Source organism: Chlorocebus sabaeus, chromosome 11, assembly GCF_047675955.1.
Source record: "Chlorocebus sabaeus isolate Y175 chromosome 11, mChlSab1.0.hap1, whole genome shotgun sequence".
Lineage (NCBI taxonomy): Eukaryota > Metazoa > Chordata > Mammalia > Primates > Cercopithecidae > Chlorocebus > Chlorocebus sabaeus.
In genome coordinates this window covers 50258080-50274844 of record NC_132914.1, presented here as the reverse complement: position 1 = coordinate 50274844, position 16765 = coordinate 50258080, and the positions used below count along the sequence as shown (strand labels likewise).

General features: G+C 49.3%; 1 protein-coding gene and 1 long non-coding RNA gene across 2 annotated transcripts; one reads left to right on the top strand and one right to left on the bottom strand.

Annotated features, from left to right (window-relative positions):
• Positions 1–222: 222 nt before the first annotated feature.
• KRT73 (keratin 73) lies at positions 223–11134 on the top strand. Its single transcript, XM_008003342.3, has 9 exons — positions 223–669; positions 2371–2585; positions 3414–3474; positions 4077–4172; positions 4904–5068; positions 7438–7563; positions 7932–8152; positions 9432–9466; positions 10261–11134. Exons 1-9 carry the CDS (start codon positions 223–225, stop codon positions 10515–10517), a joined length of 1623 nt encoding a protein of 540 aa, XP_008001533.3. The 3' UTR covers positions 10518–11134.
• On the bottom strand, positions 3387–8898 carry LOC119623889 (uncharacterized). The gene is made up of 3 exons (XR_005239981.2): positions 7340–8898; positions 5923–6408; positions 3387–5192 (listed from the first exon to the last, which is right to left on the bottom strand). It is a non-coding gene; the product is annotated as an uncharacterized lncRNA (long non-coding RNA).
• Positions 11135–16765: the final 5631 nt, after the last annotated feature.

Below are 16765 nucleotides of genomic sequence, written 5' to 3'. Positions count from 1 at the left end.
GCAAGACTTGCAAGACTAGCACTTTGGGAGTTTTCAAGTTATTTACCTGGTGTCTGATTTTGCTGGGAGAAAAGGATTTCTTGCTCCCAGGCAAACTGAACCCACAAATTAGGCCAGTGGCTCCCTCCTGAGTCCTATAAAGTTGGAACCCAGGATCACAGGCTGGTGAACTGTATCTCAGCTAAGAGTTGGCATCTTATCCCCACTTTCCGGCCTTCTACCATGAGCCGCCAATTCACCTACAAGTCGGGAGCTGCTGCCAAGGGGGGCTTCAGCGGCTGCTCAGCTGTGCTCTCAGGGGGCAGCTCATCCTCCTACCAAGCAGGGGGCAAAGGGCTCAGTGGGGGCTTCAGCAGTCGGAGCCTTTACAGCCTGGGGGGTGCCCGGAGCATCTCTTTCAATGTGGCCAGTGGCAGTGGGTGGGCAGGAGGCTATGGATTTGGCCGGGGCCGGGCCAGTGGCTTTGCTGGCAGCATGTTTGGCAGTGTGGCCTTGGGGTCCGTGAGTCCGTCCGTGTGCCCACCCGGGGGTATCCATCAGGTCACCATCAACAAGAGCCTCCTGGCACCCCTCAACGTGGAGTTGGACCCTGAAATCCAGAAAGTGCGTGCCCAGGAGCGGGAGCAGATCAAGGTGCTGAACAACAAGTTCGCCTCCTTCATTGACAAGGTGGGTCTTCCTGGAGAAAGCTGATCTTGGGCTCCCCATTTTAAGAACTGAGGAGGGAACCACTCCCCTAATTTGTGGGTTCGATTTGCCTGAGAGCAAGAAATCATTTCTCCTAGCAAAATCAGACACCAGGTAAATAACTTCAAAAACCCCCAGGTGCTGGGCCCGTAAGGCTTGCTCATGTCATAGAGTCCCTTCCTTCCCCCACCTTCATTTTCCTTGGGGCGCTCCCTGTCTGAAGCAGAGGAAGGCAGGACACCTCCCCAGGATGCAGACATAGCCCAGGGAGGAACTGGACAAAGCCTGGACATCAGAGGCAAGGGACCAGGGTCAGAAGGGTGAGAAGAGCCAGCAGCCCAGCCTGGGAAGGTGTCCAGGAGGCAGAGAGAGTGGTCTCTGAGTTGAGAAGTAGGAGAGTGACAGCCTTTGAGACTTAGAAGCCAGGCGAAGGAGATGCCCTTGACAACCTGGGGCATCTAGACTGCCATGCTACCCAGCTCTTCCTCCTGTGTCTTCTGACAGCTCAGTCTCAGTCTGTAACACACGCAGCCTATGAGGCAAGGCAGCTGGAGGTCATGGTGCCCTAGAGCAGTCGTTCTCAAAAGTGGCCCTGGAACCAGCAACATCAACATCACCTGGACGCTTGTTAGAATGCACATTCTTAGGCTTCATCCCAGAACAACTGAATCAGAGACTCTGCAGTAGGGCCCAGCACCCTGCATTTTAACAAGCCCTCCAAGTGATGCTGATGCACTCAGGTTTGAGAATCACCGAGGAACAAAGTGGTAGGAAGGTCTTGGGAAACAGAGACTTCCTAAGCTTAGGGGAGCAGAGGAAGCTCACCCAGAGTGATAGTGAGGTAGGGTGGTGAGGCATGAGTAGGAGTTGTCAGACAGAAGTGGGGAAAAGGCAATCTAGGGAGAGAGCACGTGCAGCATGGTAGAACTTGTCTAGGGAACGGGAGACCTTGGGTTTATGATATCACTGTGTGAGTAAAGAAGGAAGCCAGGAGGGCTGACCATATTATGAAGAGCGTGATAAGGAATATGGACTTGACCCTGAGGGTGATGTGGAACCACCCGAGGGTTTTAAGCAGGGGAGTGATATACATGTAGGTTGCAACTTCAGAATGCTTGTTCTGCTGCTGGGGCAATGCTGTGATTGAGATAGTAGAGATGCAGACATGAAAGTAACTTAGGAGGGCTGGAGACCCCAGATAAGCTGAGCATCTGCCTCTGATTGGGCTGGGAGAGCCCACGCACAAGGAGGGAGAGAATAGGCAGAGCATGGGCCAGGCCACCAGACCCTAAGCAGAAGGCCCGACAGTGTGAAGGCTAGCACAGGCCAGCTTGTGTCTAAGGAGCTGCCTTGGAGAGATGGCCTGGGCTGAACATGGACATCAGTCCAGGCAGGTTTGGATAAGTGCAAAAGAGACAGGAGATCTAGATCTTGATAGTTCTAGAGGGAAATGAAGATGTTCGTGCCCCTCCTGACGTTAGGGGCTGCCTCAGAGTGAGAACTTCAGTCAGATAAAGGACCCTAGGTAAGGATTGGGGATGTGAGTGGCATGGGTGGCAATTTTTAAGGACTGAGGCTCATTTTTAAAGCTAGTGTAGCATAAGAGAACACAGTTCCTATCCAGGAAGGGAAATCTCACATCCCCTCTCCGCATTGCTTAAGTATATGTGGCATGGGTTCCAGGTGCGGTTCCTGGAGCAGCAGAACCAGGTGCTGGAGACCAAGTGGGAGCTGTTGCAGCAGCTGGACCTGAACAACTGCAAGAACAACCTGGAGCCCATTCTTGAGGGCTACATCAGCAACCTGCGGAAACAGCTGGAGACGCTGTGCGGGGACAGGGTGAGGCTGGACTCAGAGCTGAGGAGCGTGCGCGAAGTGGTAGAGGACTACAAGAAGAGGTGAGCAGGATGCCGCTCTAGGCTGGCCTGCCTCCCAGGGTGAGGCTTTCCCAGCAGGCACTGGGATGTTTGCTTCTGGCCTTGGAGGTACTGGGTTCATCTGTCCCAGCAAGATGAGAGCCTTCTTTGGGCAACAAGGCAGACTGGACAGTGGACAACCAGCCTCTTGGGCAGTGTCAGGGCTGTCCTGGCAGGTGATTCCCTCCTTGGCATGCTCCTTCCTGCTCCCCACTCAAGAGTGCCTGTGTTGTGTGTGCCACAGCCTCTTGGTTCCTAAGCTCACCAATGTGCCGCTGAGTTCCAAAGAACCACCCCTGACCCAGCTGCTGCTCTCTGCAGCGGGAAAGGAGTTGGAGTTCCTGTTGGGCTTCCTCCCTCGTTGCCTTTAGGTCCTGGACACTTGGGCCATGCGCCTTCTTTTTCCCCTGGGGGATAGTTCTGGCTTCCTTGGAACCCCTGCCTAGGGATGGAGGGGAGCTGTTGGTAGGGTGTCAGGCAGGAGGATTGACACAAGAATCATGGCTGAAAGGGGTAGCTGGTGTGCTTCTGTGATTCAGATATTGAGTGGGAAGAGGGAGAACTTACTCCCCAGGCATCAGAAGAAATCAGACCTCAAACCACCCAGGCTTAGGAGGAGGTTACTTCATACCCAGCCTCCAACTCTGGCCAAATAGTCCTGGTGTGTTGGGATGGACTTGCAAGGGTATAGAATAATACCTCTTAAAAAGCATATAATATGAGCATCTCTTTTCCCACTTCACTATGAGAATGTATACGCATGCACACACACAGACACACACCCTGCTCACTGTGATGCTTTCCCTGCAGGTATGAAGAAGAAATAAACAAGCGCACAACTGCTGAGAATGAATTTGTGGTGCTTAAGAAGGTGAGGAGGGTCCATGGGTTCCCTTCAGTCCCCCAGCAGCGGGTGTTGGGCTAAGAGAGAGGAGCAACTGAGGTCTGAGCGCCCCCACAGAAGGGCCTGGAGCCGAAGTGCTGAAGGAAGAGATGAAGGGCTTGCTGCTCGGGACGTCTTGGGACACCTGGGTATTGGTTAACACATAGCACTTTGTGGACAGGAACCTAGATGTGGATAGTCAGTGCCAACTCATGTCCACTTTGGCTGGGGAACAGGACAGGCTTTGGGAGGGGTTGCAGGTTTGCCTTCCAACTCTGCTGGTTTCTGGCAAATCGCTGTGGCTGCCCTTGGCTCCCTCTGTTGGCTGAATGACCGGCTGAGTGGGGTATAGAGTCCCACACCCTTCTCTAAGAAATAGAGGCAGGAGTTCCAGAGGCCCAAGAAACTTGCCCCAGATTTCGCAGTGAGTCTGACAGTGAGTTGTGGCTGGAAGGCAGGTTTCTACCCCTTGGATCTGAAGTCCGTTCCTGGGCAGCTAGCTAGGGCAGGGCCTGCGGGTGTCAGTTTGCTGGACAGACCTGTCTGGGCTTGAAGAAAGGTGAGGTCGGGCGTATCTGGATTCTCCATAGGACGTGGATGCAGCCTACATGAGCAAAGTGGAGCTGCAGGCCAAGGTGGATGCCCTGGACGGAGAAATCAAGTTCTTTAAGTGCCTGTATGAGGGGGTAAGGCTCTCCCTGCTCCACCTCTGGTTCTGTCTTCTGGAAGGACAGATATGTGATGAACAGTTTCTTACTTATCAGTAACTTAAGCAGTCCAGGGTACCTCCAGCATTGGGGTGCTGAGAAATTTGTAGATCAAAGGTGGGAGTGGCCATCTATCCTGGTGCCCCATCCATCCCTGACTGCCCTGAGGATGTCCTGCTTTCACTTCCTTCAGGAAACCAGAGTCCTTAATGGGTTCAGTGAGAACTGAACTTCAGCCAAGCATATTCTCATTCCTGCTTCTCTTCTCTCTGTGACTGGGGATGCTTCCTGGGGTCTTGGGCAGGAATCCCCAGGGATAGAGGTAGGAAGTCCTCATACCCCTTCTACCTTCTCTATGCACATCTGGTTTCAAGCCTCAACCTGTTGGCCAAGCATTCCTGGGCTCCTGTGTCCCTTAGTGTCCCCTGTGTGGCAGCCAGGTTGTTGTCTTCCACCTTCCCCATTCCTGTCCTGTCTCAGGGGACAGATGTGAGGGCTGTTTTCTTCCTGGGCTGCTTCAAACCCATTCATCAGTTTTCAGATGTGGTATTGGAACCTCTGGGCTGTGATCTCTGTTCTTATAAGCTTTGTGGGGTGCAGCTTCCATCTGTGTGGGATAGTCTAGGGCCATCCCTCTGGGACAGGGCCATCACCTTGGTACCTTTCTCTGGTCACAGAAGGCATTTCATGCTTCCTTGTTTCCCCCGCAGGAGATCGCTCAGATCCAGTCCCACATCAGCGACACATCCATCATCCTGTCCATGGACAACAACCGGAACCTGGACCTGGACAGCATCATTGCTGAGGTCCGTGCCCAGTACGAGGAGATCGCCCGGAAGAGCAAGGCCGAGGCCGAGGCCCTGTACCAGACCAAGGTGAGGCCACACAACTCCCTACAGTGACATGTGCAGGGCCCTGCACTCCAGACTCTGTCTTGTCTGCCCCATGACTCACTGTGGTGACCCATAGCTTGCTGGGAGCACAGCACTGTCCTGGGCACTGCGGGAAGCCAGACGGGAGGAGAAGACACAGCTCTGTCCTTGGGACCCACTTAGATCAACAGCACCCCTAGAGGATGCACTCAGCTGAGTGCAGGTGAATGTTGTGCAAACAGAGTCCAGATTGAGGAACTAGGACCAGGTGGGGCAGGTCTGAAACAACTCCCTGGAGGCAGAGAGTTCTGTCTGGAGGGGAGAAGCAACATGAGTAGTTGGCATCTCAACGCCCCCGCTGATTATCATAAATGAGGGGGTCTCTTCAGTGTGATCTGGAATCAAGTAATTTCTATCTTTTCATTCAAGTCTAACTCCAAGGATAAAGCAGAAGTTTGAGTCCTCAGATCTTAACTTCCCTAATGGTGGTAGGTGGAAACTGATTCTTTAGATAATTTGGTTTCTCAGATCAAGATGGCAACTTCCTAATTGTTCCTTGCATTATCAGGCTCTTTCTCAAGGGAATCCACTCTTGGGAGATCTTATCTCATCCCTCTCCATGCCTCCTTGCTAGCCTGCAGTGGGGGAGGAGGGAGGCTTTCCAGGTCTAGGAGACATAGGCCAGGGCTTCTTGGTGGAGGTTCAAACTCAACTCCTCAGTCCCCAAAGCCTTTCACATTACTGTTGCAAGATAGGGTAGAGAATGGCCAGAATCATAACAGTATTATGATGGCTTATTTTGATGATTCCCTTTTAAAGATAAAGAAGGTAGGGCCCAGGGAGTTCAAGCTACTTACCAAAGGCAACAGCTGGCAAGTAACGCAGCTAGATCAGAATCTAGGTGACGGACTTCAACTTCCACTGCATTTGGGCAGAAAATCAGAAGTTGACTCTGGGGAAGAAGCATTTACTCTAAGGGCTTTGTGTGGCTTGAGAGAGAAGTGGCAGGAAGATGCTTAGCTGTTCGTCTCAGAATGAAGCTGCTTGGTGTCAGAACCAGTGCACGGGGAGGCATCCTGCTCACACAGCCTTGCAGAGAAGTGGGAGAAGGCCCCTTGTTCAGGGTTGGCACCAAAGATAAAACAAAAGGAGTGAAGAGAGAAGCCCCTCTACCTTCTCTGCCTTCTGGATGACTTGGCATCTTTAGGAACAATCCCAAATCTTGGGCCATGCTGTGGTGGAGCGCCCAGGGACAGAGACAGAACACTCCAGAGTGCTGAACAGTCCCAGTTTTGTGTTCCGCTTGAGCCACATTCTGAGTAGAACTGATGTACTCTCTGTGACTGTTTAATAGATGACATCAAAGGCAGAAGTAATTCCAAATTAGTAGATGACCCAAATTTCATGGCTAGTGGTTTTGGGGTATAGCTGAATCTACCCTCATCATGCACACAAAATACTCCTCCATGCTAATCCCTCCCACCATCCCAGCCCAGCAAATCTGCCTGTGGGCTGGGGCCCAGCTAAGGTATCAAGGGGAGAGAGTCACAGAAAATACAGATGGACAGCTCATTGGCTCACTCATTCATTCATCAGATTCTTTTTGAGCACCAACCAGACACAGTGCTAGGTACTGGGAATTCAAAATTAAAACGAAAAGTCCCTTCCATCCATTCATTTTGGGTCTGATGGAGAACGCATGGAAACGGGTTTGCAATACAGTATATTGTGGGGAGACCTATGGACTGGTGTACCACAGGCAATGGAATAGAATTGCACCCAACCAGGACATCACAGAAGGCCTCATGGAGGAAGTGACTCTGCGCTGGCTAAGTTGGAGCTAGCTAGGGAAAAAGGAGGATGGATGGGGGAGGGTTTTTCAGGTCGGAGGAGAGGCTTAGGCAAAGACTCAGAGACACGAGAGCACGTGGGACATCTGGGGGGACTGTGGGACTGTTTGGCCCAGCTGAAGAGTCAGATAGGTGTTAGGCGAGGGCAGAAAGAAATGTAAGAGTTTGTATTTGCCATGTTACGTTTGCCGTGTAAGAGTTTAAATTTGACCTTGACTTTGAAGGACGATAGGCAGAGAAATGTCATAATTGGAGTTGTGTGTTATAAGGTTGCCATGTGGAGAGTCTGGGTCATTCAACAGACCTTATGGCCAATTCTAACCATCTATGAGATCAGCCGTGCTTAAGGCAAGCAAATGCAATGGACCAATGCTTTAATGGGAGGTTGCTGATAGATGTGGTGAGGCGGGTGACCTAGACCCACCTCTGCCAGGCTCGGCAAGTGCAGGCATAGTCTCTGTACCAGGCTGAGCCCAGCCAGGCCCTGAGTCAGTGTCCTTGCTTTGGTTCCTTTTCCTCTAGTTCCAGGAGCTGCAGCTAGCAGCCGGCCAGCATGGGGATGACCTGAAACACACCAAAAATGAGATCTCAGAGCTGACCCGTCTCATCCAAAGGCTGCGCTCAGAGATTGAGAGTGTGAAGAAGCAGGTGAAGGGGACTGGAGTGTTCCTTACTCACTCCTAAGGGAGGGGTGAACTGCTTAGCACCCCCTGCCCCCTCCTTCTCCTGAGCCTCCATCTCAGAATCCCCTTCCTCAAATGGAGGTCCTGCTCTCATCCCTCACCCTTAGCTCCCATCTGAAGTTTGGAACAACTGCAGATTCTTTCCATAAAGCCATGGGACCCAGCGTAACAAGCCTCCCAGTCCTGGGTTGACAGGACTCCACCTGGATGTGGCTGGGTCTCTGCTCTAGGACATTGGGCAGGGCAGAGGAGGGCTCAGCCACTGAGAGCATGGGAGAGGTGAAGTGAGGCCCAGGGAGGAACTCAGGGGAAAATGCTACCTCCTGACCCCAGTGTGCCAACCTGGAGACGGCCATCGCTGACACCGAGCAGCGGGGGGACTGCGCCCTCAAGGACGCCAGAGCCAAGCTGGATGAGCTGGAGGGTGCCCTGCAGCAAGCCAAGGAGGAGCTGGCACGGATGCTGCGCGAGTACCAAGAGCTTTTGAGCGTGAAGCTGTCCCTGGATATCGAGATCGCCACCTACCGCAAGCTGCTGGAGGGCGAGGAGTGCAGGTGGGTGGGACCGAGGGTCTGAAAGAAACTTTGCAAGTCTCCAAAGTTTCCCAGAGTGTGTTTGGGAGCAGGGGCGCTGGAGATGTGTTTAATTCACCCACAGGCATCGTTCCAAACAGCATCCAGCCAGATAATGTGACAGCAATTTCCTTTACAGTTCTCTTTTGACTCTTTGAAGAAAGTCTTAACTGGGTGCTGTTGTGTTTTTAACATCTCTCAGATGGCCAGGCGCAGTGGCTCACACCTATAATCCCAGCTCTTTGGGAGGCCGAGGCAGGTGGATCACCTGAGGTCAGGAGTTCGAGAGCAGCCTGGCTAACATTGGAGAAACCTCGTCTCTACTAAAAATACAAAAATTAGCTGGATGTGGTGGTGCAAGCCTGTAATCCTAGCTACTTGGGAGGCTGAGGCAGGAGAATTGCTTGAACCCAGGAGGCGGAGGTTGCAGTGAGCTGAGATTGCGCTACTGTACTCCAACTTGGGTGACAGAATGAGATTCCATCTCAAAAACAAACAGACAGACAAACAAAACACAAAAACACCTCTCAGACACTTGCAAATATCCCCTATTGATAAACAGACAGTAGATCCCAGGTGCAGAATCTTTGGGAAGATAATAGCATTATCTAGCCTGAAAGTTTTAAATTGTTTTATTTTCATTATATTTATATTTGGTTAGGTAATAACACTGGTTTCTATTTACTCTGGTGATATAAAACTTCTTTTTAAAAGAAATGCACTTTTGTGGAAAAGGCAGTCAATTAAAAATACTAAATATCTAACAGAGCAAGTCAAACATGGTCCTAGCAACAGTCGGAAGGGTGGCACACGAAGCATGAACATTCAAAAAACCCTGTTTTAACCTAGTACCATTTTATAACTGAGACCTGGAGAGAAGTCACTGGTCCCAAAATCATACAGTTAGTTCATTAGTACAACTCCTGATCCTGATCTTTCCACACATGTATTTATTCAGGCAGCTGCTCACAGTAGTAAAGAAATGGGTTCAAGAGAAACCCTGCAGGAGGGACCTTGGGAGTGGTCATGTTGTTGGAGGTTCCAAAGTTGGAGGTTCCACATCTCTGCAGTGGGAAGAACAGATTGAGGAGGGAGAGGGAGGGCTTAGAGACACTCAGGGACAGCCAGTGCTATCTGGCAAGTGTGGGGTGCATGGAGGCTAAGCCGGTCTGGCTGAGGATCCCCAGCCTGTGTTTAGGCAGTGAGGGCCACTATGGGAGTCCATGTGATTCAGACTCTCCTGTGCTTTTCTCTCTTGCAGGATGTCTGGAGAATACACCAACTCCGTGAGCATTTGTGAGTATTTCATGACTCTGAGGGAATACTTTCAGTCCATCAACAAACACAAGGTGGGTGGGTGTCCACCACCTGGCCCCCTGGGGAACAGCTTGGCTCTGTCTGTTGACCACTTTATCACATGCTCACCCTCCTTGCTGAGACCTGTGGCCTCCGCATTCAGAGCTGCTTCTTCCAGGTGGAGTCAGCGCCCAGCACATTCTGACACTGCACACTGGCCTCTTTCACAGCAGTCTCCCCACTGCTGCGGTGAAACTCTCAGCCCCTCCCCTCTCCTGTCACCCCCAGCTGGCTCTCCTACATGAAGGAAACTGAGCACAGAGTGGTGCCTCCTTATTGGGAGTGGAGACCGGTGTGTGGACCACTGTGCAAGTCAGTTTAATGCTGGCCCCACAGTGTTTGGCAGTCTCCTTCTTACAGTGGGGCCAGCAGAAACTCCCCTAATTTTAACAATCAGGAAATTCTTTTGGAAAATACTCAGAAGGTATTGTAAAGCTAAATGCAAGAACCTGCTGGCTTATAGGATGCTCGAGCATCATCTGTCCCTTGGGGGAAGCCCTTGCTACTCCTGTTTGTTGATAGAATGACAAGGTGCCTGACTTGGGAGTCTTGCAGGGTTGGGGTTCTTCTTCCCGTGCTTGACTTGCTCAAATGAACCCAAGTTCATGGTTGATGGGAAGTGTTTGCTTAAGAAGCAGACATTTAAGCTAGTGGGGCTGGGAGTTTGGAGGGGGACTTAGGGCCACCTCTGTCCTGAGATATACACTGATCATTCATCCCTCCCTCCTCTGCAGCGGTCATCAACAGCTCCATGGCCGGGACGGCAGGCGCCGGGGCTGGCTTTGGATTCAGCAATGCTGGCACCTATGGCTACTGGCCCAGCTCTGTCAGCGGGGGCTACAGCATGCTGCCTGGGGGCTGTGTCACTGGCAGTGGGAACTGCAGCCCCCGTGGGGAAGCCAGGACCAGGCTGGGGAGTGCAAGTGAATTCAAGGACTCCCAGGGAAAGACCTTAGCTCTAAGCTCACCCACCAAGAAAACCATGAGATAAAAGTGAAAGGCAGCCCATTTCCCAGTAGTCTGCCTTGCCCTGGCAGACTGCTCCGGACTCCTCTAGGAAATTCCTCTGTCTCATTTGTCCTCATCTCCTTCTTGCTTTGCTTTGCTGTGGACCTCTCCTCCTTCTCCTTGACGTCTCTGCCTCAGTCTTTGTTAACGTTGAATCAGGATTCGAGAGCTGGAGCCCATCTTTCTGCCTCCATCCAAAGAGGCATTTTAACTCAGCCTCCCCTTCTGGATGAAGACTTGGCCCTTTCTCTGCCTGCATGTCCCTGTGCAGAGGAAGGCTGTCTCTCAAAGGTAACCCCAATCTGCCTGTGCTGCTCTTTCATACCCTGTCTCGGTAACTATTTGGCCATGTGCTCCCTGGGTACACAAGGTTTCGGATCTACTGATAGACCTGCAGGAACTCTCTCGTGTTAGAGCAATAGTGGCTCAGGCAAAACGCCTGGTGGGAGGTTGTATCTTGCATAGCCAATGTGTATTACATAGCCTGGAGTACCCCTTGAGGCTAATTCTATCAACCAAGGGATTTGTGCTCTTCATCTGTGGGTACTTCCTTGTTTAGGCCTCACCTCCCTGCTCCTGTGTCTTACCAATAAACTTATAAAGCCAACGTGGGGTCAGGCTGCTTCTCTCTCCTAAGGGAGTCCTCATCTCAGTCCATGTCTCTTCTGCATGTGGAGTGGTCAATGAATGGGAGCCTGGGGCACCTGAAGTCTGGAAGTATCTTCTGATCTAAGTGAAAGACACCCTACTCAGCCTGGGTGATCTCACCATCACCTTCTAAGTCATGCTTTTCTCAGGCCAATTCTCCAGTGAATGGGGGATCTTTAAGAACATTCGGGTTATTGGCAGGAAAAAGGAGCCCACGCTTGCCTGGTGTCAAGATTTAAAACTGGTCAAGAGGCAGCAGAAGGCCAGTTCTAGGTAGCCTAGGGTCAAATTATGATGGCTCCATGTCCCCTAAGAAAAGGCCCAAAGGTAGAGACTTCTTTTTGAAGTAATGACACATGTTCTCTTGGCCCTTAGTAAAGTTCCCACTGAGTTGAGCATGGGTGTTTATGTATATGTGTGTATGTATGAGTTTGTTTATGTGTGTATGAATAGGTGTGTGCATACATGTATGTGTTTAAGAATGGGGCTCTCTGTTACACACACAATTGCAGATTCTTTTCATAAAGCTGTGGGGCCCAGTGTAACAAGCCTGTCAGTCCCAGGTTGACAGGACTTCACCTGGATGTGGCTGGGTCTCTGCTCTAGGAGGATACGGAGCAGGACAGAGGAGGGCTCAACCACTGTGAGCATGGGAGAGGTGAAGTGAGGCCCAGGGAGGAATTCAGGGGGAAACATTTGTTTTGAAAATACTCAGAGATTTCTCATAGATTCCAAGGTCATGATGATGGATCAGGATGCAACAGGATGCAAAAGCGAGTGAGAGGCTAGCACACACTCTGGTTGGGGCCCCCATGTTGCATCTGAACAGGTCCCTGTGGTTCCTGGGAGGGTCCTAGACTTCAAGTCAATAGCTTTTAATTCAGATTTAGACTCTGCAACTAAGTGGCAATAATGAATAAAGCTCTCAATCTTCTTGAACCTCATTTTGTTAGCTATAAAACAGGAAGAATAATGTCCCTAAGTTGTTGTTAAGCTAAAATGAGACAACACGAGGATGTCTTGTGCAATTACTGGCACAAAATTGATGCTTAATAAATGTTAGTGGAAACAAAAGCGTGTCCTCCATATTTTTGGTTTGACTTAATTAGCTCGCCAAAAGAGGTGTACAGCTACTGGTAAAGCAATTCAAAAATTCAGACTTTAAAGAGACCATCTCATAAATTACAGCACAAGCTTAATTCCCAAAGGAGAACTGGCAGGCAGAATAATTAGTCTCAGGACTATACTCTTAGAATCAGTGAAGAAAGTCAGTTCAAAAAATATTCATTAAGCATATATCATATGCCTGGCATGTGCTAGTGCTGGGGATACAGTGATGAAGAAATCTCCTCAATGCCCGTAATGGAGGCATAACCATAAAATACCTAACTGTAACATGGTGAGGTATTAGCAACAATAGAAGACACAGAGGCAGCACAGAGGAGAGAGAGGAACTTCAGGGAGGTCAGGGAAAGCTCACAGGGGAGGCAATATGTGTAGAGGTTTTAGAGGATGGATAGGAATTTACTAGGTGGACAAGAGGAGGAAGTGGGCTTTGTAGCCAGAGGCACCAGCATGGCACAAATAGGTGACTGTTGCTGGAGTGTGAAGTGTAAGGATGGAGAGGCTTAGTAGGTGGAGAGGGAGGGAGCAGTGGCATCCAGAGTTGGGGAGGCAGGCAGCAGATGTGTAAGAGAGGTCCCTTCACGTATGCTAAGAGCGGGGATTTTATCCTGTAGAGCTTGAGAAGTTAACACCTTGGGTGTCAGATGGACCCTGAGTCAGAAGGACTTTGCCACTTACTAATTGTGTAACTTAGGCAAGATGCTTCTGCTCCATAAGCCTCAGTTTTCTCATCCGTACAAAGGGGTTAATAATTGGAGTTACCTCATAAAGTTGTCATGAGAATTAAATTTAATGAAATAATGTACGAGAATTATTTAGTTCTTCTAGCACATAGTAAGTGCTCCATAAATGGCTGCCCCTATTGTTTTTAGGTGTAGACTATTCTTTCAGGAAACTGAAGTGAGAAGGGAAGTAGAGAATGTCTGATAGTGATCAGAAGATTGTTTGAGAACATGAACTTAGGATATAGAGCATTGGCTATTACGTGAGATTTCTGCCATCTAACTTTTATGCTTGGGTTCATATAATGAATGCTGACAGCCTCAAGAGACAAACCCTGACATCTGAGCAGCTTAACTTAACACAGCAAAGATTTAGTTCTCACTCACTGTCCAAGGCAGGTTAGGGCAGCTGCCCTATGTGGTTCTCCCATTGGGTGTCTCAAGGACCCAGGCTCTTCTGCCTTGCAGTCCTGACACATGGGACACATGAACTCCAAGGTCACCAGACAGGGGAAAAGAGAGGGAGGAGGCACATAAGCTGCTTACTGCTCCACCCCAGAAATGACACACTTCAATGCCACTCATGTTTCATTGGCCAGTGCTAGTCACATGACCCCAAGCCCCAACAGAATTGCAAAGGAGGCTGGGAAATGAGAGGAGAGCAAGGTTATTTGGTGAGCTCTGGCAGTCTGTGGCTCACCTTGCTCAGTCTAGATACCCAAGGCTGATTACCAGGCTGAGAATTCTCTCTCCCTTGGCCAGTGCAGGGATGATGCTGGCCATGATCTCTGCAGTCCACACAAACAACCTCCCTTTGGTTTGGACAGTACACCCCTGGCCATATCGCCATAAACTAGATAAGCCTGCATATTATATTTAGGCCTCCTTCATGTTTTTAGGGAGATATTGTAAGTCTCTCCAGATTTGGGAAATTTAAGTCAATTTAATGGTGAAGTAGAGATATCTTGTTCAGTGTTTCTTAAAGTATATTCCTTGAAACTCTGGCCCCCATAAAGTATTTGGCCAAAGAGAGGGCTCAATGGCCTAAAAAATGGTTTGGAAAACACTGAGCTTTGTGGGGGTTTTTTGTTTGTGACAAGAACAGTACTTTATTTCTGATTCTAGAATCAACTTCCCTCCCCTTTCGTCTTTAGTTTTTTTTTTAATTTTTGGAAAAATATAACTTATTTATAAAAGCATTATACGCTCATATTGGAGCATTCAGAAATATTAAAAAATAGAACAAAACCCACTGACACTTCCCCATTCACAAGTTCACCTCTCAGCTATCAGGTGTGAAAAACATTAAGTTTTGTATTACCCTTTGGTACAACAGAAAGTATCATGCATCTTTCTGTTATTATTGTTTAATACCATCCACCTGTCTATCCATTCATCCGTCTATACACCCATCCATCTATCCACCCATTTATTTGTTTAATAGACTATTCATTAGAGTAGTTTTAGGTTTACAGCAAAATAGAGTGGAAGGTACTTGGGTTTCCCATTTACCCCTTACCCCCACACATGCATAGCCTCCTCCCTTATCAACATCTCCCACCATAGGGGTACATTTGCTACAACTGATGAACTTACACTGATGCAGCATTACCACCTCAAGTTCATGGTCTACACTGGGGTTCACTGGGAAGTCTGTGGGTTTGGACAAATGTATAATGACATGTAGCCATCATTACAGTACTGTACAGAATAGTTCACTGCCCTAAAATTGCTCTAGCGCTAAGCATGTTAATGGGCCTAGAAAGTCCTGCAATAAGACGCCTGCTTAATTTTTTTTTTAAACCCAGCACAGAATCCATTCTCATACCTTTTTTCCCATGATACCTATTAACTTCCCAGGAACTAGTGTTGCAGGGCAAAGGAGACCCAGTTTAACCAGCAATGCATTTTCAATTCTCGGCCTAGTGTGATTTCATCCATCTTTTGTAGTAAAGATCTAGATTTCAAAGGGCAATGTTCCTTGTCTAGTTTACTAATCTAGGGGTTGCTTTAACCCAAGAACTAATGACAGAGGTGGTCACCAAGGCCTGAGGTGACACCGTAAGCCGCTGTCAGAGGCAGAGGCAATGAGAACCCCACCTCCCAGGCCTCAGCCCCCTTTGATCTGCTGACATCCCCACACATCTGAGGCCTTTGAAATCTGCATGTGTCACTTCTGTCTTTTCATGATCTGTAATAAAGGTGATTCAGGGGTTGAGGAATTCCTTATTCATCCAGCCAGTCAACCCCTCATGGGAAGATAAGAAAAGGTCATCTTACGGTTCCTTAACCCTGGGCATAAGAGCCCTGGTCCCAGGATATCTCAACTCCTTAGAAAATTTCTAGGAAAAAAAAAAATGATTTCAAGGACACCCTTTGTCAGTCAATCCTATGTAAAAATTCTCCTCTTTCAATGTAAACCATTCCTTGATTTTCTATTCTCAATGGCTGGAATAAATAAATTCATTTTTGTGCTTGTGGGAAAAAAGTGGCTAAAATGACGGGGCAGAGAGAAAATCTCATGTAACAATGAAAAACATAACTTTGATCTTCTTGAAGGGTCTGCTGGTCACCCAGTCACACTGACACTGCCCTTCTTCCCTTCAGAGGAAATGGACTACAGCCCCTCCTCTGAGGCAGCACTGAGAGCCCGCCCTCTCTCCCACCTAGGACACCCGGACGCTGTTATCTGTTCATCTGTGATCGGCGCCGTCTGCACAGCTTAACAATGCCCTCACAACTTTGTTCCCGGTGGAGTAAACACTGTGGCTGTTATTATGTCCCGTCATTGGCCCAGTGGAGGCTGTGTCAGCCAATTACCCTCGGGTACCATTTAGCCATCCCATGAGGTCCCCAAGGGGAGCCCAGACTTCAGGATATCACTGAGGATGCAGTAACAAGCCTTGCCCTAAGCACTCTGCTGTTTCACAATCACCCTGAATGTCCCCTTGTCCAAGGCCTGGGCTGAGCACTGGGGGAGCAGGGGAGGGAAAGGTGAATCCAGGGGGCCCTGTCAATCGGAGAGAGGAAATGGAACACATACCCAGGACTCAGACAGCTTGAGAAATAAGAGCAATGAAACAACCCCACCTGCATGCCAGAGGAACAGGAGAGCTGTTGCTAAGAGAGGAGGAGACTTGAAGGCAGCTTAAGTTTGAGACAAGGAAATCGGGTTAGGTGGAAGAAGCAGCCTCTGTAGCTTAAAGCGGAATGAAGTTCTAGAATCTAGTTCTTGGTTTTAGATCTGAAGAGTCTTGATCTGTTCCTAATAACTGATCACATTTTGATGCTGAATTAGAAATGACAGGGTTGCAAATGACCTGAGCAGAGGTTTCCTGGATTGGATAAATGAGCCTCTTCTGCTATTAAAAGAAAACAAAAATGAAAACAACTCAAAACCTTAGGAAATATCATCTGCTAAACCACACCTGAGCCTTCCTGTGCCACCTCCCCAGGCCTTCTTCCCTCCCTCCCAGATAGCATGGTCCCCATTCTTAATCTAGAAATGCTTTAGTGGAGGAACCTTTTCACTCTGGTCCAAAGTCAACCCCCAACACTTGTGACCGGAGCTCTCTGTGTCCTGCCTTCCCCAGTAGACTGAGAGGTCTCTGCAGATGGGGCCAAAATCTCCTTCTGAACTTCCTTCTCGCATACAGGACAGAGCTGTCCTTATGCAGAAGCCTGGGAGACAGGAGGAGGACAGGCTAAGGATGATTTTCTGGGATATTCTTGACCC